Source organism: Pan troglodytes, chromosome 3 (genome assembly GCF_028858775.2).
Source record: "Pan troglodytes isolate AG18354 chromosome 3, NHGRI_mPanTro3-v2.0_pri, whole genome shotgun sequence".
In the NCBI taxonomy this organism is placed as follows: domain Eukaryota; kingdom Metazoa; phylum Chordata; class Mammalia; order Primates; family Hominidae; genus Pan; species Pan troglodytes.
In genome coordinates this window covers 169861080-169885364 of record NC_072401.2, presented here as the reverse complement: position 1 = coordinate 169885364, position 24285 = coordinate 169861080, and the positions used below count along the sequence as shown (strand labels likewise).

Below are 24285 nucleotides of genomic sequence, written 5' to 3'. Positions count from 1 at the left end.
GTTGAGCAGTCCTTATAGAATGAAGGTATTAAAATATCTGACACTCTTCAAAGATGTTGAGCACTGTTTTGAAAAAAAGTGACTCATTGTGAATAAAGTAGCTGTGACATTAGTAAATGATACAACTGTTTCTTCCCTTTTGAGTCTCTAGTTCCAATTTACCCTCCTGAGCTTTATTTTCCTGTTTTGGTTATCTCCTGAGATGGCCAGCCTCCTATTTTTATTGCTTATCTATGATTGTGAAATTTCAACTCTTGAATTCATAATCACCATTGCCATAGGTTAGATCAATATCTAGGAGTCTGTGGCAGAAATAATTTTTGGAAAGAGATCTTGACAGACAAAAGCAACCTGTTACTGATAAATTCAGCATTTAAATATAAAATAGGATGTTCTTTAATGTTTTGTATTATTAATTTTCAAAATGTTTTCTTTAGGATGAATGAAGGAGATGCTTATTATTTGTTGAAGGATTTTGCACTCACCATTAAATCTATCAGGTGTGTTATATATTTAAATATTGATTTTAGATTTTTTAATAATTTATTTATAATTTGAAAAATGTTGAGCTGTTACTATAAGCCAGGTACCTGAAGGTGCCATTAAGCTTCTTCTGTGCTATGCATTTCAACTCCCCAAAGGCTCTGCAGAATGTCTCCTCAACACGTGTTGTATTATTTCTATAACAGAATTAATTCCAATGTCTAGTTGAGATGAAGTTTCATCCAGACTAGAGTCTCAGCCCTGGCATCATGCACTGACAGGCAGCAATATTCGAAAGCTTCATTGACTCCTAGATCCTGGTATTCTCAATTGCCACAAGCAGTGTATGTCAATGACATGGGACGTGATATTTCAGAGGGCTCCTTAGGGTTCCATCCGGTCTCTAGTTTATATTCACTTACATACTTTGAATTTTGTGTTTTCTCTGATGTTTTCTCCAGGCTCCGTCTGACTCTGATCTTTCATATTGGCCTCCTATTTTCACCTTTAACAAAACCTAGTGGGGTCCCAAGCAACACCAAAGTTTATGTGGGTACCCCATTCTTAGGCTTCATTGACCATCTACTGTTGCTTAGTTGCATGTCCATCTTTCTTTTTCTTTTCTTTTCTTTTTTTTTTGAGACAGAATTTTGCCCTTGTTGCCCAGGCTGGAGTGCAATGGTATGATCTCGGCTCACAGCAACCTCTGCCTCCTGGGTTCAAGCAATTCTCCTGCCTCAATCTCCTGAGTAGCTGGGATTACAGGCATGTGTCACCATGCCCGGCTAATATTGTATTTTTAGTAGCGAGGGGGTTTCTCCATGTTGGTTAGTGTGGTCTCGAACTCCTGACCTCAGGTGATCTGCCTGCCTTGCCCTCCCAAAGTGCTGGGGTTACAGGCATTAGCTGCCGCTCCTGGCCTAAATGTCCATCTTTCTAAAGCCTTCAATCTGCATGCAACTCAATACTTTATAGGTGTTGGTTTGTCCTATCCCTTTTTATATATTTAATTTGCCACAACTCTCTCCATTATTAGGTTCTTGCTAATCAAGTCTCTTTTTATATCTTGGATCTGAGCAGAATCGGCCTGTTTGGACTTTTTATAACAGAGTAAAACTTTTGGGAGCAGAAGGAAACTGCTTTGTCCACTTGGAATATCTCTAGATAGGGTATTCCTTGAGTGGCTCATAGTTACTGAAGTTATTATCTCCAGAGCAGCCCAAGAAACTCCACAGACTTGGAAGCTGTCTCAAAAGCTTGGGCAAGGAAATCAATCAATCAATCATTCACACATTCATCCAAGAAGTATTGAAGCATTGTTGGTATGAGACACACTTCCTAAGCATTTAAGCTATAAAGGTTCATAATTTTTTTTTTTTTTTTTTTTTCTGGAGACGGAGAGTCACGCTCTGTCACCCAGGCTGGAGTGGAGTGTTGCGATCTCGGCTCACTGCAACCTTACCTCCCAGGTTCAAGCAATTCTCCTGCCTAAGCCTCCCAAGTAGCTGGGACTACAGGTGTATACCACCATGCCTGGCTAATTTTTTTTTTTTCGGTATTTTAGTACAGATGGGATTTCACCATGCTGCCCAGGCTGGTCTCAAAATTCCTGAGCTCAGGCAATCCACCCGCCTTGGCCTCCCAAAGTGCCAGGATTACAGGCAAGAACCACTGCGCCTGGCCAAAGGATCATTAAATTGATATGCCTGCTTTAAAAAAATTCTTACATGTGTAGTGAAAGAAGCTGACTTATAGACCTTACAAACATGGTCAGAGCTATGATGGCAGATAAGGGAATGACTAATGCGACTTGCATTCAAAGAAAGAGTCTCAAATGAGGTAATTTTTTGACTAAGCCTTAAATTATGGGGAAGAAGAAATAGTATTTTCAAAGTACAGAAATGAGAAAGGGCCTGATGTGTCAGGGATAGTCTCCAAGCTCACTATGTCAACATGGAGAATATGGGCATTTGACAGAGATGGGGGAAGATGCTGGGTTGTTGTAAGAGACTTTAAATGGAATTTGGATCTATATCAGGAAAGGTCTTTATGTTAACATTAAGAAGTTTGGGCTTCATCTTTTGAGCAATGTGTAGACAGTGCATAAGCATGAGGGGAGCATGAGCATGCGGATTATATATGTGGCAGAAATGTGTAGGTGCAAAGGCTGTAACAGTCATGCAGGTGAAAATGAGTGAAGGTCTGAATTAAGGGAATTGAAATATGATGAAGAAGAGTGATCAGAAAAATATTTACGAGGTAAAATTCAAGAAATTGGTAAAAAAATTTATGCAGTTGGTAAAGATGACCAAAGTTCCTATTTTTGTTAAGGATGTATAGGAAACAAGGATGAGCATGACATTTGGGGATGAGAATGAAAAATAGTAAGCTAGAATTTATACACATCACATTATATCTGGGAGATATCAATCAGGAGGAAATGTTCAGTAGTCACAATGATAAGTCTGTAACTCAGAAGGAAATTTGGTGTTGTAGAGACAGAACTGATCAATTTTTGTGGTAGGTCAGTGATGACACTAGAAAATAACTGGAACTCTAGTGGAAACAAGGTAGGGGCAAATAATAAAAGGCTGATAAGATGTCAGATCATGACAGTTTTCAGCCCTTGATCAGTCCAGCTGTACTGTTCATTCTTGGATTTCTTCTCTCCTTTTTTGTTACCTGTACATTAGTTTCTTAATGCTGCTGCAACAAATTACCATAAACCTAGTGGCTTAAACCAACACAAATTTATTATTTTACAATTCTGGAGGTCAGAAGTCCAAAATGTGTCTTCTTGGGTTCAATCCAGTTGTCAGCAGGGCTGCATTTCTTTGTAAAGGCTCTTAAGGGACAATCTACTTTTATTGCCTTTTCCAACTTTTAGAGGCTGCCGGCATTCCTTGGCTTGTGGCTCCCTTTCATCTCCAAAGCCAGCAATGGTTCGTAGACTCACACTGCATCATTCTGACTCTCTCCTGCCTCACTCTTCCACTTACAGGGACCTTTGAGATTACACTGAACCTGCCCAGATAATCCAGGATTATTTTCCTATCTCAAGGTCAGCTGATTCGCAACTTTAATTTGCACTGCAGCCATAATTCATTCCTCTTTGCCATGTAACCTGACCTATTCATCGGTTTCTGGGGAATATATGATGTGGACATCTTTGCAGGGCCATTATTCTGCTTACCATATCTTGTTGTCCTTATCTTTTTACACATCTAGGTAAAGAAAGCAATATTTTCCTCTTCGTAGATGTAGCTGCCTGTGGGTTTCAGTATACACTGGACACAGTAGCATAAATAACACAAAATGACTCCACAAGAGATACGTAGAGGAAAGAAAAGGAATTTGCGTTGCACTTTTGAAGGGAGAAGGGATCAAGTTATGTGGAATTTGATGGCTTTTCAGACTCTCTTGGTAATAGTCATGGAGAAGAATTGCATGGGGTTGTTTTGTTATCTTTTCTTAAATTTTTTATACAAGAATTTTTAGGAGAAATACGTTTCTTATCATTATTCCTCATATTTTGCTAACATAATTTCATCATCTGATGGGATTTCCTTACTTCTGCCTAACCAAGGAAAGCCTTTCTTATAATATTCAATCTCACTAAAGTGGATCCTATATTTTTTTCCCCATTTCCAGTGTTTCCTTGCGTGAGCTATGTGAAAATGAAGACGACAACGTTGTCTTAGCCTTTGAACAACTGAGTACAACTTTTTGGGAAAAGTTAAACAAAGTCTAAAAACAAAGTCTATGCAAACCACTTAAAAATAATTCCATAGTAGTTTTTCAGGTCACGTTTTTGATTCTTATGCTTCTTGCCAGAAATACATTATGATAAAGTGGAAATACATTACGATGAAGTGGAAAGAGCAAACACTTTGGAATCAAACAGAGTTGCAATCAAACCTGCCATGTTCTGTCATGAATACTCACAAATTATTTAGTATACCTGAATCTTGGTTTCTTTTTATAACTGAGTAATAATGGTTACGTCTCAGGTAGTTTGAGGATTGACTAAAAAAATGCGAGAATGTTGTATGTGACTGAATAACAATTTTTACTCTGTGAAGCCAAAGTAAATATAATATTATCAGTAATTTTATCCCCAGTGTCAGTATTTATAAAATGTGTATTAAGGCTAGAAAAAATGAATACAATATCCTGAAGGTGAAATATATTCTCTTCAATTAGCATAAATATGATTTACGTAAGTTAGCTATACAGCTATTGAGATAGTACTTTCTAGTAAACTTAAACTACTTTTTAAACATACATTTTGTGATGATTTAACAAAAATATAGAGAATGATTTGCTTTATTGTAATTGTATATAAGTGACTGGAAAAGCACAAAGAAATAAAGTGGGTTCGATCTGTTTACCATTGGTCTCATTGTGTTAAATATATGCATCTATCAATCCTCTGGCACAATCTATTCATCATATATATTGTAATTTATATATAAAAATCTTCCCCCTTTACCCTTAGCCTCAGGTCAGAGTTCTAGAATCTATTTTAGCTCCTAAACTAAAACATAAAACTTTTTCCTCAGAGTAAAAAGTTTGCTGTCTCCTGCCACCCAGATGTCTTACTGAAAAGAGGATCTTTTGTATGCTATTATTTATAAATAGATTACATTGGCTTAGAATAAAACCTGTTTTTCATTTTGTCTGGAGATAGAAGAATATTCTGATTTCTGAGACTAACCCATCATTTCATGTACCATATTATATAGGTCTCTCCCTTCTTTGGGCTAATCTCATTTTCATTTCTTAAAATCAGCACTGCAAGAACTCTGGACACCAAGACACTTAGAAACTAAAGTGTTTTCTTTTTTGGATTGGTAGGCTATTAATTACTGCCTCAATTTCAGAACTTGCTATTAGTCTATTCAGGGATTCAACTTCTTCCTGGTTTAGTCCTGGGAGGGTGTATGTGTCCAGGAATTTATCAAATTCTTCTATATTTTCTAGTTTATTTGCACAGAGGTGTTTATAGTATTCTCTAATGGTAGTTTATGTTTCTGTGGGATCAGTGGTGATATCCCCTTTATCGTCTTTATTGTATCTATTTGATTCTTCTCTCTTTCCTTCTTTATTAGTAGTCTGGCTAGTGATCTATCTATTTTGTTAATCTTTTCAAGAAAATCAGCTACTGGATTCATTGATTTTTTTTTTTTTTTTTTTTGAGACAGAGTCTCGCTGTGTCTCCCAGGCTGGAGTGCAGTGGTGTAATCTTGGCTCACTGTAAGCTCTGCCTCCTGGGTTAACACCATTCTCCTTCCTCAGCCTCCTGAGTAGCTGGGACTACAGGCACCCACCACCACGCCCAGCTAATTTTTTTGTATTTTCAGTACAGACGGGGTTTCACCGTGTTAGCCAGGATAGTCTCAATCTCCTGACCTCTTGATCTGCCCTCCTCAGCCTCCCAAAGTCCTGGGATTACAGGCATGAGCCACCGTGCCCAGCCAATTCATTGATTTTTTGAAGGGTTTTTCATGACTCTATCTCTTTCAGTTCTACTCTGTCTGATCTTAGTTATTTCTTGTCTTTGGCTAGCTTTTGAATTTGTTTGCTCTTGCTTCTCTAGTTCTTTTAATTGTGATGTTAGGGTGTCAATTTTAGACCTTTCCCACTTTCTGATGTAGGAATTTAGTACTATAAATTTTCCTGTAAATACTGCTTTAGCTCTGTCCCAGAGATTCTGGTACGTTGTGTCTTTGTTCTCATTGGTTTCAAAGAACTTATTTATTTTGGCCTTAATTTTGTTATTTATCCGGTAGTCATTCAGGAGCAGGTTGTTCAGTTTCCACGTAGTTGTGTGGTTTTAAGTGAGTTTCTTAATCCTGAGTTGTAATTTGATTGCACTATGGTCTGAGAGACTGTTTATTACGATTTCCGTTCCTTAACATTTGCTGAGGAGTGTTTTACTTCCAACTATGTGGTTAATTTTAGAATAAGTGCTATGTGGTGCTGAGAAGAATGTATATTCTGTTGATTTGGGGTGGACGGTTCTGTAGATATCTATTAGGTCCACTTGTTCCAGAGCTGAATTCAAGTCCTGAATATCCTTGTTAATTTTCTGTCTCATTGATCTGTCTAATATTGACAGTGGGGTGTTAAAGTCTCCCACTATTATTGTATGGGAGTCTAAGTCTCTTTGTGGGTCTTTGAGAACTTTATGAATCTGGGTGCTTCTGTATTGAGTGCATATATATTTAGGATAGTTAACTCTTCTTGTTCTTCATATAGAACCAAAAAAGAGCTCCTATATCCAAGACAATCCTAAACAAAACAACAAAAACAAAACAAACAAACAAAATAAAATAGAGCTGGAGGCATCATACTACCTGACTTCAAGCTAAACTACCAGGCTACAGTAACCAAAACAGCATGGTACTGGTACCAAAACAGATACATAGAACAAGGGAACAGAACAGAGGCCTCAGAAATAACACCACACATCTACAACTACCTGACCTTTGACAAACCTGACAAAAATAAGCAATGGGGAAAGGATTCCCTATTTAATAAATGGTGCTGGGAAAACTGGCTAGCTGTATGCAGAAAACTGAAACTGGACCCCTTCCTTACACCTTATACAAAAATTAAGATGGATTAAAGACTTAAATGTAAGACCTAAAACCGCAAAAACCCTAGAAGAAAACCTGGGCAATATCACTCAGGACATAGGCATGGGCAAAGACTTCATGACTAAAACACTAAAAGCAATTGCAACAAAAGCCAAAATTGACATGTCTAATATCAAGAATCTACAAGGAACTTAAACAAATTTACAAGAAAAAAACAAACAACCCCATCAAAAAGTGGGCAAAGGATATGAACTGATACTTCCCAAAAGAAGACATTTATGTGGCCAAGAATCATATGAAAAAAACCTCATCATCACTGGTCATTAGAGAAATGCAAATCAAAACCACAATGAGATACCATCTCATACCAGTTAGAATGGTGATCATTAAAATGTCAGGAAACAACACATGCTGGAGAGGATGTGGAGAAAAAGGAATGCTTTTAGACTGTTGGTGGGAGTGTATATTAGTTCAACCATTATGGAAGACAGTGTGGCAATTCTTCAAGGATCTAGAACCAGAAATACCATTTGGCCCAGCAATTCCATTCCTGGGGTATATACCCAAAAGATTATAAATCATTCTACTATAAAGACACATGCACACATATGTTTATTGCAGCACTATTCGCAATAGTAAAGACTTGGAACCAACGCAAATGCCAGTAATGATAGACTGGATAAAGAAAATGTGGCCTATATACATCATGAAATACTATACAGCCATAAAAAAGGATGAGTTCATGTCCTCTGTAGGGATATGAATGAAGCTGGAAACCATCATTCTCAGCAAACTATCACAGGAACAGAGAACCAAACACTGCATGTTCTCACTCATAAGTGAGAGTTGAACAATGAGAACACATGGACACAGGGATGGGAACGTCACACACCAGGGCCTGTCAGGGGGTGGGGGGCAAGGTGAGGGAGAGCATTAGGAGAAATACTTAATGTAGATGACGGGTTGATGGATACAGCAAAACACCGTGACACATGTATACCTATGTAACAAACCTGGACATTCTGCACATGTATCGCAGAACTTAAAGTATAATAATAAAAAAGAGACTAAAGTGTTTTTCTACTGCCTGTTAATCTGTACTCAAAACAATGGTACACAATGTTAATATATTGTCGTGATGCTTTCCTCCATTTGTAGTTTCATGAGTCTGATTGAGACGTGAAGATTTTTTTTCTCAATTACTGAGCGAATCTGACTTCCTCATTTTTAGGAGGAAACTGAGATATTTTTTACAATCCAGAATCTTCTTAAAGGAGGGGAGTTATACCTAACCACCTTGAGGTGGGTCCAATGGGCAGCTTTATTTTTGATGTTTAGCAACAACTTTAAGGAGTAACCTGCAACAGTTTATGAAGAATGAGTTTACATAGGAACTCTAAAAGCATTTTATGTTTTATTTGTGGTAATAAAATGTAATTTTTGTTTTTGAGAAACACATGCAGAGTCCTTGGTGAGATTTGATGGAGAAAAATTATGGTGGCCACAATTCATTCCCATCCTTTTCCCAAGAGGGGAAAAAAATCATATTGTCATTGGTCCTTTACAAGGTGTCCTGCAATAGCCAATTATTAAATTATTTATTTTGAGAAATTTGTAGATAGATGTAGTTACAAGAAATAATTCACAAGAGATCTTGTATACCCTTTGCCAAGTTTCTCAGATGGTAACAGCTTGCATAATTATAATGCAATATAATATCAGAACCAGGAAATTAACACTAAATGATCTATTATTTAATAGTGCAGTTTTAGATGCACTCATTTATGTGAATTTAGTTCTATGCAATTTCATTGCATGCATAGGTTTGTATATCCATCACCACAGCCAAGACACAGAAGAGTTCCATCACCATAAGGATGCTTCTCTTTGCCCTTTTAACCACACTCACTTCCCTCTCACTCTCTTCCATACACCCCTTCTCTCTTCCCCATCTGACACCATCCCCTTTTTTAATCTCTGTCAACCACTAGCTGTACTCTATTTCTGTAATTTTGTTATTTCAAGACCTATGTAAATGGAGGTCAGGCGAGGTAGTGCACGCCTGTAATCCCAGCACTCGGAGAGGCCAAGGTGGGCAGATCACCTGAGGTCAGCAGTTCGAGACCAGCCTGGCAAACAAGGTGAAACTCCATCTGTACAAAAAATACCATAAATTAGCCAGGCATGGTGGCTCAGGCCTGTAATCCCAGCTACTCAGGAGGCTGAGGTGGGAGAATCGCTTGAACCCAGGAGGTGGAGGTTCCAGTGAGCCAAGATCATGCCACTGCACTCCAGTCTGGGTGACAGAGCGAGACTGTCTCAAAACAAAACAAAACAGCAACAACAGCAAACACCTATATAAATGGAATCAAATCATACAATATATAACCTTTTGAGATATGCTTTTCTCACTTAGCATAATTTCCTTAAGACCGTCCAAATCACTGCTTATATTAATAGTTTATTTCCTCTTTATTAATGAATAGCATTCCATGGTATGGATGTACCATAGTTTGTTCACCTATCAACCCATTGAAGGACACTTAACTTGTTTCTAGTTTTAGGTTATGCTATAAATATTCATGTTCCTTCTGTTTGTTATTCTCCTATTTCTCCTTTCTTGTATTCCTGTGAATTACCTGAACATTTTTAGGCATACTTCTTGATTTACTTATATTGTTTTCGAGTATATCACTATATGTAGTATTCTTAGTGGTTGCTCTAGGTGTTGCAATGTACGTGTCTTTGTTTTCTGTTGCTATAACAGAATATTACAGAATGGATAATTTGTAAAGAACAGAAGTTTATTTGGCTCCTGGTTTTGGAGGCTGAGAAGTCCAAGGGCATGGTGTTGGCATCTGGTGAGGGCCTTCTTGCTACTTTATAATGTGGCAGAGAGCATCATACAGTGAGAGGGCATGAGTATGTTAGCTTAGGTCTCTTTTTATCTGGAGGCTGGAGTGCAGTGGTGTGATCTCAGTTTACTGCAGCCTCCGCCTCCAGGTTCAAGCAATTCTTGTTCCTCAGCCTCCTGAGTAGCTGGGATTACAGGCGTGTGACACCACATCCAGCTAATGTTTGTATTTTTAGTAGAGATGGGGTTTTGCCATGTTGGCCAGGCTGGTCTCAAACCCCTGACATCAAGTGATCCACCCTCCTCAGCCTCTCAAATTATCTTTTTATCTTCTTATAGTCATCAGTTCCACCATAGGGATCTCACTCAGATGATCTTACCTGATCCTAATTAAATCCCAAAGACCCCATCTCCAAATATCATCAACATATGAATCTGGGAACTAAGTTTCCAAAACATGAAATTTGGGGGACATGTGGAAACCATAGCAATACACATGTAACTTATCACAGTATACTGGTATCAAAGTTTTTATCACTTTATTTTTATTTAGGTTTTTTTGCCCTCCACACATTTAAAATATAATTTCCTTAAATATTTCCTCCAAATACATTGAGCACCACTTTAGATAATGTTAAAAATTCCACTTCACCTATCAAATATGATTTTAAAAGCTCATGAGAAGAATATTCTATTATATTTAACTCTATTTCTTTTCCTTTCTGGTTTTCTTCTTTCCTTTCTGAAGTCCCGTGCTTGCTTTTGTATTCATTTTCTTTCTGTTGAGAGAACTTCCTTTACCCACTCATTAAGAATAGGTTTGCTGGTGATAAATTCTCTTCATTTTTTCCCCATGGGACAATGTTTTTATTTCCTCTTTATTCCTAAATAATATTTTCCCTGGATGTAAAACTTATGATTGAAGCTCCTCTGGCCTTTATAGCTTCAGATTGGCAATTCTTTATTAGTTATGTGTTACTTTTCTCTGTCTGCTTTAAATATTTTTTTTTCTGACAGATTTCAGAAGTTTAAGATGTTTCTTGGCATTGCTTTCTTTCAAGTCTTACTGGGGGATCACTTAGCATCTTCAATCTGAAGTTGTCTGTCTTTTGTTAAATTTGGGACTTTTCAGCCGTTAATTCTTTGAATACCCTTTCAGATCCACCCTTTTTTCCCTATCCTTCTTTGCCTCCAGTGATATGTTAGCTCTTCGGTTTTGTCCTGCAAGTTCCTAAAACTGTTTATTTCTTTTTTCAGTCACTTTATCCCTGTTATTCAGATGGGGTAAATTTTATTGACCTATCCTCAGGTCTACTGACTTTGTTCTATGTCATCTTCCCTCTACTATTAAAGCCATGCAAAAATATTTGAAGAATGATTTTTGCTATTGTATTATATTTTTCCATTCAATAATTTCCACTTGGTTCTTCTTTATAACTTCTATTTCTTTTCACAGATTTTTCCATGTTTCCATTTGTTTCCAGAGAATATGTGTTTGCTTGTTGAAACAGTATAATGATAGATGCTTTTAAAGTTCTTTTCAAATAATCCTAACATCAGATTGATCTTGGTATTGGCATCAGTTGATCGTCTTTTCTTATTCAAGTTTTAATTATCTTGATTATTGGTATAATGAGTAATTTTTATTGTATCTTGAACATTTTGGATATTATATGATGAAACACTGAATCATATTTAATATGCTTTATGAACAGGTCATCTCCTTGGTGAAGTGTAGCCTCACCAGCTTGAGAGCCAGGCAGGTATTAGCTTCCTGCTAGGTCTTGCTGATATCACTATGACAAACGGAGCATAGGCTTATACTGCCTCAATGCAGATAGTGGTGTTGTTGAAGTTTAGCTTCTCCCATACTTCCTCTGAAACATTTCTGGTGTTAGTGGGACAGTGAATTCCCCTGCCTTGTTGCCTTTTAGTGGGGGTGTATACTTAACTCACTACTGGGCCTTGCTGACAACCTGGGAGAATGAAAACAGAGGCGTGGTTCACATTGCTTTGTTGTTTCAGGGTGGGGATGGAAGCTCAACAGCCTGCTTGGCCCTGCTCCCACCAGGAGTATGTATGGAGGAAGAGCTGATTAGTCCTGCTTTGCTCCACCTCATTCTTCCTTATTGATGTTGATTGTGAGTGGAAGCTCAGCATTCCACTGCGGACCATCCCAACCCTGGTACACACTGTGAAGTAGGTTCACTGAGTACTGGTTTACCAACTTGTCTTAGTCTGATGAGAAAGAACACACTCATGCACAGCAAACTACATGAGGCAGATTTATAACTCACAGATAGGCAGCAAGGTACAACAGAAGCCTCCGATTCATTGCGAACTAGTGCCCCAAGGCTCAGGAAAGCTGGCAAGGAAGATGAACTCTCAACTATTGGGGCCTTACTTGCACCACAGCTGAGGGACCTTAGAAAGCAGCCTGGTTTGGTTTTTATACCCCATAGCAACAGGAGTCACTGGGATAAAGAATTTCAATGCACAGCCTATTCTGGGGAAGACTAAAACAGAGCCTGGATGATTCCAGCCAATTCCCCCTTATCTCAGAATATTGCATTCACAGCACATTCCATAGTTATTCTTGAGGACAACTACAAGCAAGAAAGGGAGGAGAACTGGGTCACTTCAGGGACACATGGAGAATTGTCAGGGAGGGAGGTAAAAGGAGAGTACCAATGAGCCCCACTTCACACTACCTCATTCATTCTCACTAATGGCAAGTCAGGGAGAGACTCAGAAGGCCCTAATGCCACCAGGAGAGGGTAAAGCTTAGTGGTGATTAGCCCGACCTCTTAGTTCTTTATCAATTCTCATTGCTGCCAGGTAAGGGTAGAGGCTTAGTTTGCTGCTGGAACCTGCTGACATTATCCTGGTGAGGGAATCTGAGCAACACCTGCTTCTTTTAGGCAGGGAATGGAATAATAGCTCCCTGCTCAGCCCTGCCAGCACCAACAGGCAAGGGAATGAGAGTGCCACTGTCTGCTTCTATGGGGCAGGGGCACAGGCAGTGGATTAGCTTCTCACTCTTCTCTGTTGAAACTGCAGTGGAGGAGAGTTGCTGTATTTTTTTCTATTGGTGTTTGGAAGGAGTAGGATGGATGTTTTAGTTCATTTTGTGCTGCTGTAACAGAATGCCACAGACTGGTTAATTTATAAACAATGTAAGTTTATTTGGCTCATGATTCTGGAAGTTGAGATGTCCAAGATCAAGGGAACACAGAATGGTGAAGAACTACTTGCTGCATCATAAAATGGCAGAAGTCATCATGTGGGCAAGAGAGAGAGCACATGAGCGAGTAAGAGACTGAACTTGAAGCTTGAAGCCCTTTTATAATTGGCATTAATCCATTCATGAGGGTGGAGCCATTGTGACCTAAACACCTTCCATTAGGCCCTGCCTCTCAACACTGTTTCATTGGAGATTAAGTTTCCAATTAAGTTTTGGGGACAACATATTCAAAGCATAGCAACGGATATTGCCAAAAAGGCTTTCTACATTAGACCACCCTTTGTTCAAGTCATTTGGCTGGGGGAAAATAGGCTTTTCTTGGACTAGTTTTATCTGTGCCAGTTGGCAGTTCTAGGTCATGGACTTCTGTAGCACCATGGCCAGGATATGTGGGAGTCAATAAGGAAACCCAGGAAACATATTGCCATGTTGCTCCTTGACTTGAGGTCACTAGGTAGTTCACTTTCTTCTTTTCATGTTTCAGTCTTCTTACTCTTACTTTTATATTGTGTCCAAGGTTTTTGCGTTTTAAGAAAGAAGACCTTTTTTGAGTTGTAAGAAAAAAGACCTGGAAGAAATGAGGTTGCTCCATCTTGCCCAGAAATGGAAGTTTTCATTCATGACATTTTTATCAAAAGAAAGGAAGGTCTGAACATGTTGGGGGATGTTTGATACTACAGTTTTTGCATGAATCAGTAACTGGGTCAAGGGAAGCTTTACCTCTTCAACTTGAAATGCTGATCTTTATAGGAATTTTTGCTACTGCAAGAAATCTTATATAAGTGAGCAAGACTTCCATAACCAGAGAATATACTCAAAGCTAGTCCCTGCTCCTGTCAATATCCCTTTGTGATCCTGTTTATATTTTCCTGTGCAATAAAGACCCACTGTATCATCTTTATATCACAAGCAGGTGAAGTCCCTACTAGGTTGAGTGCATATGAAAAAAAATTGTGTCTTACCAATGCATTTGATTAAACCTGTATTAGCTCTTATTATTTATGTGGGTGTACCAATCTGAAACCAAATATAATTTCCCAGTAATAAATGGATTAATAATGCTTGCACTGCACATCTTTGTGACTCTGAAGTTGATAACAAGCTTTTATCATAGCTGATGCAGCTGAACAATATCCTAGAAACCAGAAAATGTAGACCCTTTTATTACAGGGCCTGGCTTTCTTGATACAACTCTACATAGATGTTTAATTCTCTGAGAAAGAATCATACCCCAACCCTGGCTGATTTTATGCAGGTTGAGTCTGCAGTTCAATAACACTGAGGCTGAAATATTAGGTTGGTGCAAAAGTAATTGCAGTTTTTGCACATAAATATATAACATAATTTTATGTCCTATTAAAGTCATTTACAAAATAGGATACAGGTCAGGTAATTATATAAAAACTGTTGGGAGTGGGGAGGAAAAAAGCCACACAAAGGTTTGGAGAAAGAAATTTTCAGGCAGGCCAGGTGCAGTGGCTCATGCCTATAATTCCAGAATTTTGGGAGGCCAAGGCAGATGGATTGCTTGAACTCAGGAGTTCAAAATCAGCCATGAAAACATGGCAAGACCCCATCTCTACCAAAAATACAAAAATAGCCAGGTGTGGTGGCACATGCCTGTGGTCCCAGCTACTCAGGAGGCTGAGGTAGGAGGATCGCTGGATCCTGGGATGTCGAGGCTTCAGTGAGCCATGATTGTGCCACTGCACTCTCCAGCCTGGGTGACAGAGTGACACCCTGTCTCAAAAAAAAAAAAAAAAAGAAGAAATTACGAAAAAAATTTCAGGCAGAGAAACAGCAGTGCAAAGGCCTGATGGGAGAATAAAGTTGTGTTTAAGATATACCGAGAAGGGTAGTGTGACTGTGTGAAGTAAATAAGGAAAGTGGTAAGAGATTAGAGTGGAATAGAAGAAGGGGGCCTTATAGGCTATAGATTTGAAGAATACAGTGGAACATTTTGGCCAAGACATGGTCAAGACATGCTATGATTTGCGTTTCCAAATGATGTTCTTTTACCTCGTGAGAAACAGACTGGAGGAGGCAAGGAGAAAAGGAGGCTATGACAGTCATCATGACACAAGTGTGTGGCTTGGATTAAATTAGCTACAGTAGACAGGGAGAGAAGGTGTAAACTCAAGTAGGCTTACATTGTTGATGGATTATATAACGAATATGACATTATGAGAAAAATGAAGGATGATCTAGGTTTTTGCTTATTGATAGCAGGTTATAAATTGGGTTATAAATTGGATTATAAATATTATAGGATCTTGAAAAATAAATCCAACATGGCTGTAGACAGTACACTTGCTGAGGCATAGGAAATGAAAAGTTATTGTACTCACAGGTTCTAGAGGGAGAGGAATGGTCACCATTCAGGTTCAACCAAGTAGGTGAGGAGCAGAGAGAGGGAAAGGACCCCTGGGCAAGTGTCTTTGTTGGGGATCAGGGATGAGGGGATTTCACTGGTGTGTTTGAATGTCAGTAGGTGACAGTGAGTGGAGGAAAAGAAGTGCGCCTGGATGCCTGGGCAGGGTGTTCACAGCCTGTTTGTGGGGATGTTGAAGCATTTGGAAAATATGAAGTTTAAAAAATGTACAATACAGACAAGTATTTTAGCAGACATCTATTAGCACATATTGGTGTTCTTTTCTGGTACAAGACTCTTATGGACCCCATTATTTTTCCACCTTGGCTTATTCAGTTACTTTGTAGATCCAGCCCTTCCCTTGTCTAGCAAAGAAAGACCCTCCATTAGAGCCTCCAGAAGGGAACACAGCCCTGTCAGCCACTTAATTCTAGCATGTGAGGTCCATTTTAGACATCTGACTTTGAGAACAGTGATATTACCACTAATTTAATAGTAACTCATTAATAGCAGCAATAGAAAATTTAATATAGTCACAAGGCTGACATTTGTATTTCCATTCATCTATCACCTGTGTCATTTTCCAATTAAACCATGTAAGAATAAAAAGGGCATTATATATTATTAACTTCCTAAAACACCATCATTACTATATTTATAGTTTGGGGATAAGTTGCAGGGTGAAATACAAAAGTGAGAAAATATCTCGTGATATAAAGGAGTTGTGGTCATCTCACAGCACTAGAAAAGGGGAATCTCAGGGGAGACATTTAGTATACATCTCAATCTGGGCTTCAAGTATTTTCCTTTCCTTATTTACCCATTACTTTATTTTATTCATTGATTTTAAATTTATATTCTATTTTTTGCATATATAACACAATATGTGTGTATTCATCTGTTCTCACACTGCTATAAAGAACTAACAGGGAGGGAGGAGCCAAGATGGCCGAATAGGAACAGCTCCGGTCTACAGCTCCCAGCGTGAGCGACGCAGAAGACGGTGATTTCTGCATTTCCATCTGAGGTACCGGGTTCATCTCACTAGGGAGTGACAGACAGTGGGCGCAGGCCAGTGGGTGCGCGCACCGTGCACGAGCCGAAGCAGGGCGAGGCATTGCCTCACCTGGGAAGCGCAAGGGGTCAGGGAGTTCCCTTTCTGAGTCAAAGAAAGGGGTGACAGACGCACCTGGAAAACTCGGGTCACTCCCACCCGAATATTGCGCGTTTCAGACCGGCTTAAAAAACGGCGCACCACGAGACTATATCCCACACCTGGCTCGGAGGGTCCTACGCCCTCGGAATCTCGCTGATTGCTAGCACTGCAGTCTCAGATCAAACTGCAAGGCGGCAGCGAGGCTGGGGGAGGGGCGCCCGCCATTGCCCAGGCTTGCTTAGGTAAACAAAGCAGCCAGGAAGCTCCAACTGGGTGGAGCCCACCACAGCTCAAGGAGGCCTGCCTGCCTCTGTAGGCTCCACCTCTGGGGGCAGGGCACAGACAAACAAAAAGACAGCAGTAACCTCTGCAGACTTAAATGTCACTGTCTGACAGCTTTGAAGAGAGCAGTGGTTCTCCCAGCATGCAGCTGGAGATCTGAGAACCGGCAGACTGCCTCCTCAAGTGGGTCCCTGACCCCTGACCCCCGAGCAGCCTAACTGGGAGGCACCCCCCAGCAGGGGCACACTGACACCTCACACGGCAGGGTATTCCAACAGACCTGCAGCTGAGGGTCCTGTCTGTTAGAAGGAAAACTAACAGAAAGGACATCCACACCGAAAACCCATCTGTACATCACCATCATCAAAGACCAAAAGTAGATAAAACCACAAAGATGGGGAAAAAACAGAACAGAAAAACAGGAAACTCTAAAATGCAGAGCGCCTCTCCTCCTCCAAAGGAACGCAATTCCTCACCAGCAACGGAACAAAGCTGGATGGAGAATGATTTTGACGAGCTGAGAGAAGAAGGCTTCAGACGATCAAATTACTCTGAGCTACGGGAGGACATTCAAACCAAAGGCAAAGAAGTTGAAAACTTTGAAAAAAATTTAGACGAATGTATAACTAGAATAACCAATACAGAGAAGTGCTTAAAGGAGCTGATGGAGCTGAAAACCAAGGCTCGAGAACTACGTGAAGAATGCAGAAGCCTCAGGAGCCGATGCGATCAACTGCAAGAAAGGGTATCAGCAATGGAAGATGAAATGAATGAAACGAAGCGAGAAGGGAAGTCTAGAGAAAAAAGAATAAAAAGAAATGAGCAAAGCCTCCAAGAAATATGGGACTATGTGAAAAGACCAAATCTACGTCTGATTGGTGTACCTGAAAGTGATGCGGAGAATGAAACCAAGTTGGAAAACACTCTGCAGGATATTATCCAGGAGAACTTCCCCAATCTAGCAAGGCAGGCCAACGTTCAGATTCAGGAAATACAGAGAACGCCACAAAGATACTCCTCGAGAAGAGCAACTCCAAGACACATAATTGTCAGATTCACCAAAGTTGAAATGAAGGAAAAAATGTGAAGGGCAGCCAGACAGAAAGGTCGGGTTACCCTCAAAGGGAAGCCCATCAGACTAACAGCAGATCTCTCGGCAGAAACCCTACAAGCCAGAAGAGAGTGGGGGCCAATATTCAACATTCTTAAAGAAAAGAATTTTCAACCCAGAATTTCATATCCAGCCAAACTAAGCTTCATAAGTGAAGGAGAAATAAAATACTTTACAGACAAGCAAATGCTAACCGATTTTGTCACCACCAGGCCTGCCCTAAAAGAGCTCCTGAAGGAAGCGCTAAACATGGAAAGGAACAACCGGTACCAGCCGCTGCAAAATCATGCCAAAATGTAGAGACCATCAAGACTAGGAAGAAACTGCATCAACTAACGGGCAAAATCACCAGCTAACATCATAATGACAGGATCAAATTCACACATAACAATATTAACTTTAAATGTAAATGGACTAAATTCTCCAATTAAAAGACACAGACTGGCAAGTTGGATAAAGAGTCAAGACCCATCAGTGTGCTGTATTCAGGAAACCCATCTCACGTGCAGAGACACACATAGGCTCAAAATAAAAGGATGGAGGAAGATCTACCAAGCAAATGGAAAACAAAAAAAGGCAGGGGTTGCAATCCTAGTCTCTGATAAAACAGACTTTAAACCAACAAAGATCAAAAGAGACAAAGGAGGCCATTACATAATGGTAAAGGGATCAATTCAACAAGAGGAGCTAACTATCCTAAATATTTATGCACCCAATACAGGAGCACCCAGATTCATAAAGCAAGTCCTGAGTGACCTACAAAGAGACTTAGACTCCCACACATTAATAATGGGAGACTTTAACACCCCACTGTCAACATTAGACAGATCAACGAGACAGAAAGTCAACAAGGATACCCAGGAATTGAACTCAGCTCTGCACCAAGCGGACCTAATAGACATCTACAGAACTCTCCACCCCAAATCAACAGAATATACATTTTTTTCAGCACCACACCACACCTATTCCAAAATTGACCACATACTGGGAAGTAAAGCTCTCCTCAGCAAATGTAAAAGAACAGAAATTATAACAAACTATCTCTCAGACCACAGTGCAATCAAACTAGAACTCAGGATTAAGAATCTCACTCAAAGCCGCTCAACTACATGGAAACTGAACAACCTGCTCCTGAATGACTGCTGGGTACATAACGAAATGAAGGCAGAAATAAAGATGTTCTTTGAAACCAACGAGAACAAAGACACAACATACCAGAATCTCTGGGACGCATTCAAAGCAGTGTGCAGAGGGAAATTTATAGCACTAAATGCCCACAAGAGAAAGCAGGAAAGATCCAAAATTGACACCCTAACATCGCAATTAAAAGAACTAGAAAAGCAAGAGCAAACACATTCAAAAGCTAGCAGAAGGCAAGAAATAACTAAAATCAGAGCAGAACTGAAGGAAATAGAGACACAAAAAACCCTTCAAAAAATTAATGAATCCAGGAGCTGGTTTTTTGAAAGGATCAACAAAATTGATAGACCACTAGCAAGAATAATAAAGAAAAAAAGAGAGAAGAATCAAATAGACGCAATAAAAAATGATAAAGGGGATATCAGCACTGATCCCACAGAAATACAAACTACCATCAGAGAATACTACAAACACCTCTACGCAAATAAACTAGAAAATCTAGAAGAAATGGATACATTCCTCGACACATACACTCTCCCAAGACTAAACCAGGAAGAAGTTGAATCTCTGAATAGACCAATAACAGGAGCTGAAATTGTGGCAATAATCAATAGTTTACCAACCAAAAAGAGTCCAGGACCAGATGGATTCACAGCCGAATTCTACCAGAGGTACAAGGAGGAACTGGTACCATTCCTTCTGAAACTATTCCAATCAATAGAAAAAGAGGGAATCCTCCCTAACTCATTTTATGAGGCCAGCATCATTCTGATACCAAAGCCTGGCAGAGACACAACCAAAAAAGAGAATTTTAGACCAATATCCTTGATGAACATTGATGCAAAAATCCTCAATAAAATACTGGCAAACCGAATCCAGCAGCACATCAAAAAGCTTATCCACCATGATCAAGTGGGCTTCATCCCTGGGATGCAAGGCTGGTTCAACATACGCAAATCAATAAATGTAATCCAGCATATAAACAGAGCCAAAGGCAAAAACCACATGATTATCTCAATAGATGCAGAAAAAGCCTTTGGCAAAATTCAACAACCCTTCATGCTAAAAACTCTCAATAAATTAGGTATTGATGGGACATATTTCAAAATAATAAGAGCTATCTATGACAAACCCACAGCCAATATCATACTGAATGGGCAAAAACTGGAAGCATTCCCTTTGAAAACTGGCACAAGACAGGGATGCCCTCTGTCACCGCTCCTATTCAACATAGTGTTGGAAGTTCTGGCCAGGGCAATCAGGCAGGAGAAGGAAATAAAGGGTATTCAATTAGGAAAAGAGGAAGTCAAATTGTCCCTGTTTGCAGACGACATGATTGTTTATCTAGAAAACCCCATCGTCTCGGCCCAAAATCTCCTTAAGCTGATAAGCAACTTCAGCAAAGTCTCAGGATACAAAATCAATGTACAAAAATCACAAGCATTCTTATACACCAACAACAGACAAACAGAGAGCCAAATCATGAGTGAACTCCCATTCACAATTGCTTCAAAGAGAATAAAATACCTAGGAATCCAACTTACAAGGGATGTGAAGCACCTCTTCAAGGAGAACTACAAACCACTGCTCAAGGAAATAAAAGAGGATACAAACAAATGGAAGAACATTCCTTGCTCATGGGTAGGAAGAATCAATATCGTGAAAATGGCCATACTGCCCAAGTTAATTTACAGATTCAATGCCATCCCCATCAAGCTACCAATGACTTTCTTCACAGAATTGGAAAAAACTACTTTAAAGTTCATATGGAACCAAAAGAGAGCCCGCATCGCCAAGTCAATCCTAAGCCAAAAGAACAAAGCTGGAGGCATCACACTACCTGACTTCAAACTATACTACAAGGCTACAGTAACCAAAACAGCATGGTACTGGTACCAAAACAGAAATATAGATCAATGGAACAGAACAGAGCCCTCAGAAATAACGCCGCTTACCTACAACTATCTGATCTTTGACAAACCTGAGAAAAACAAGCAATGGGGAAAGGATTCCCTATTTAATAAATGGTGCTGGGAAAACTGGCTAGCCATATGTAGAAAGCTGAAACTGGATCCCTTCCTTACACCTTATACAAAAATCAATTCAAGATGGATTAAAGATTTAAACGTTAGACCCAAAACCATAAAAACCCTAGAAGAAAACCTAGGCATTACCATTCAGGACATAGGCATGGGCAAGGACTTCATGTCCAAAACACCAAAAGCAATGGCAACAAAAGCCAAAATTGACAAATGGGATCTAATTAAACTAAAGAGCTTCTGCACAGCAAAAGAAACTACCATCAGAGTGAATAGGCAACCTACAACATGGGAGAAAATTTTCGCAACCTACTCATCTGACAAAGGGCTAATATCCAGAATCTACAGTGAACTCAAACAAATTTACAAGAAAAAAACAAACAACCCCATCAAAAAGTGGGCGAAGGACATGAACAGGCACTTCTCAAAAGAAGACATTTATGCAGCCAAAAAACACATGAAAAAATGCTCATCATCACTGGCCATCAGAGAAATGCAAATCAAAACCACTATGAGATATCATCTCACACCAGTTAGAATGGCAATCATTCAAAAGTCAGGAAACAACAGGTGCTGGAGAGGATGTGGAGAAATAGGAACACTTTTACACTGTTGGTGGGACTGTAAACTAGTTCAACCATTGTGGAAGTCAGTGTGGCGATTCCTCAGGGATCTAGAACTAGAAATACCATTTGACCCAGCCATCCCATTACTGGGTATATACCCAAGTGACTATAAATCATGCTGCTATAAAGACACATGCACACGTATGTTTATTGCGGCATTATTCACAATAGCAAAGACTTGGAACCAACCCAAATGTCCAACAATGATAGACTGGATTAAGAAAATGTGGCACATATACACCACGGAATACTATGCAGCCATAAAAAATGATGAGTTCATATCCTTTGTAGGGACATGGATGAAATTGGAAACCATCATTCTCAGTAAACTATCGCAAGAACAAAAGACCAAACACCGCATATTCTCACTCATAGGTGGGAATTGAACAATGAGATCACATGGACACAGGAAGGGGAATATCATACTCTGGGGACTGCGGTGGGGAGGGGGGCGGGGGGAGGGATAGCATTGGGAGATATACCTAATGCTAGATGACGAGTTAGTGGGTGCAGTGCACCAGCATGGCACATGTATACATATGTAACTAACCTGCACAATGTGCACATGTACCCTAAAACTTAAAGTATAAAAAAAAAAAAAAAAAAAAAAAACACACACACACACAATAAAGAACTAACAGAGACTGGGTAATTTGTGAAAAAAAGATTTAATTGATTCAAATTTACTCAGGCTGTACAGGAAGTATAGCTGGGGAGGCCTCAGAAAACTTAATATTACAGTGGAAGGGTGAAGGGGAGCAAGCACATCTTCACATGGAGACAGGAGAGAGAGAGGGCAAAGGGGGAGGTACTACACACATTTAAGCAATCAGATCTTGTGAGAACTCTTTATTATGAGAACAGAAGGGGGGAAATCTGCCCCATGATCCAGTCATCTCCCACCAGGTCCCTCTCCTAACATTAAGAGTTACAATATGACATGAGATTTAGGTGGGGAAATAGAGCCAAATCATATCTTCTGCCCCATTCCCTTCCAAATCTCATGTCCTTCTCACATTTCAAAAGATAATCATGCCTTCCCAATAGTCCCACAAAGTCTTAACTCATCCCAACATTAACTCAAAAGTTCCAGTCCAAAGTCTCATCTGAGACAAACAAGTCCCTTCCATCTATGAGCCTGTTATCAGAAACAAGTTAGTTACTTTCAAGACACAATGGGGGTACAGGCATTGGATAAATGCTTCCATTCTAAAAGGGAGAAATTGGCCAAAACAATGGGGCTACAGGGCCCATGCAAGTTTGAGACCTAACAAGGCAGTCATTAAATCTTAAAGCTCTAAAATAGTCTCCTTTGACTCCATGTCTCACATTCAGGGCACACTGATGCAAGGGATGGACTTCCAAGTCTTTGTACAGCTCTGCCTCTGTGGCCCTTCAGGGTACAGGTCCCACAGCTGCTTTTACAGCCTGGTGTTGAGTGCCTGCAGCTTTTCCAGGCACACGACACAAGTTGTTGCTGGATCTGTCATTCTGGGATCTGGAAGGTGGTAGCCCTTTTTTCACAGCACCATTAGACGATGCCCCAGTGAAGACTGTCTGTGGGGCTGCAACCCCTCTGCACTGCTCAAGTAGAGGTTCTCCACGAGGGCTGCATCTCTGCAGCAGACTTCTGCCTAGACATCTGGGCATTTCCATACATCCTCTGAAATATAGGCAAAGGCTCCCAAAGCTCAACTCTTGCTTTTGTGCCCCTGCAGGCACAAGCCTTGGAAGCTTGCCAAGGCTTGAGGCTTTCACCCTCAGAAGCAATGGCTCAAGCTGTACCTTGGCCCCTTTTAGCCACTCCTGGAGCTGGAGTAGCTGGGATGCAGGGTGCCATGTCCCAAGGCTGGACAGAACAGTGGGGCTCTGGGCCTGGCCCATGAACCCATTTTTTCCTCCTAGGCCTTCAGGCCTGTAATGGGAGGGGCTGCCATGAAGGTCTCTGAAATGCCCTGGAGGCATTTTCCCCATTGTCTTGGCTATTAACATTAGGCTTTTCTTTACTTATGCAAATTTCTGCAGCCTTGAATTCCTCCCTAGAAAATTTTTTTTCTTTTGTACCACATGGTTGGGCTGCAAGCTTTCCAAACTTTTATGCTGTGCTTCCCTTTTAAATATATGTTCTCTAGTGTCATTTCTTTGTTTATGCAAATTAGCATAGGCTTTTAGAAGCAGCCAGGCCACATCTTGAATGCTTTGCTGCTTAGAAATTTTTTTCTGCCAGATATTCTAAATCATCTCTCTCAAGCTTAAAGTTCCACAAATCCCTAGAGCAAGGGAACAATGCCCCCAGTCTCTTTGCTGAAGCATAGTAAGATGACCTTTATTCCAGTTCCCAATAAGTTTCTTATCTCTTTCTGAAACCACCTCAGGC

At 40.0% G+C, this 24285-nt stretch overlaps 1 protein-coding gene across 6 annotated transcripts in view; it reads left to right on the top strand.

The window, feature by feature from the left end:
* The window catches only part of DDX60 (DExD/H-box helicase 60), a 173223-nt gene that overhangs the window by 117929 nt on the left and 31009 nt on the right, over nucleotides 1–24285 (top strand). For 3 of the 6 annotated variants that reach the window (XM_063808453.1, XM_063808452.1, NM_001428006.1), the window contains 2 exons: nucleotides 438–500; nucleotides 4135–4873. In XM_063808453.1, coding sequence (XP_063664523.1) covers nucleotides 438–500; nucleotides 4135–4234 — 163 coding nt within the window. In that variant the 3' untranslated portion in view covers nucleotides 4235–4873. Of the gene's footprint in view, nucleotides 1–437; nucleotides 501–3484; nucleotides 4874–11964; nucleotides 12125–24285 lie in introns of those variants that run through there. The other 3 variants (XM_063808454.1, XM_063808455.1, XR_010156235.1) reach the window with 3 other exon arrangements.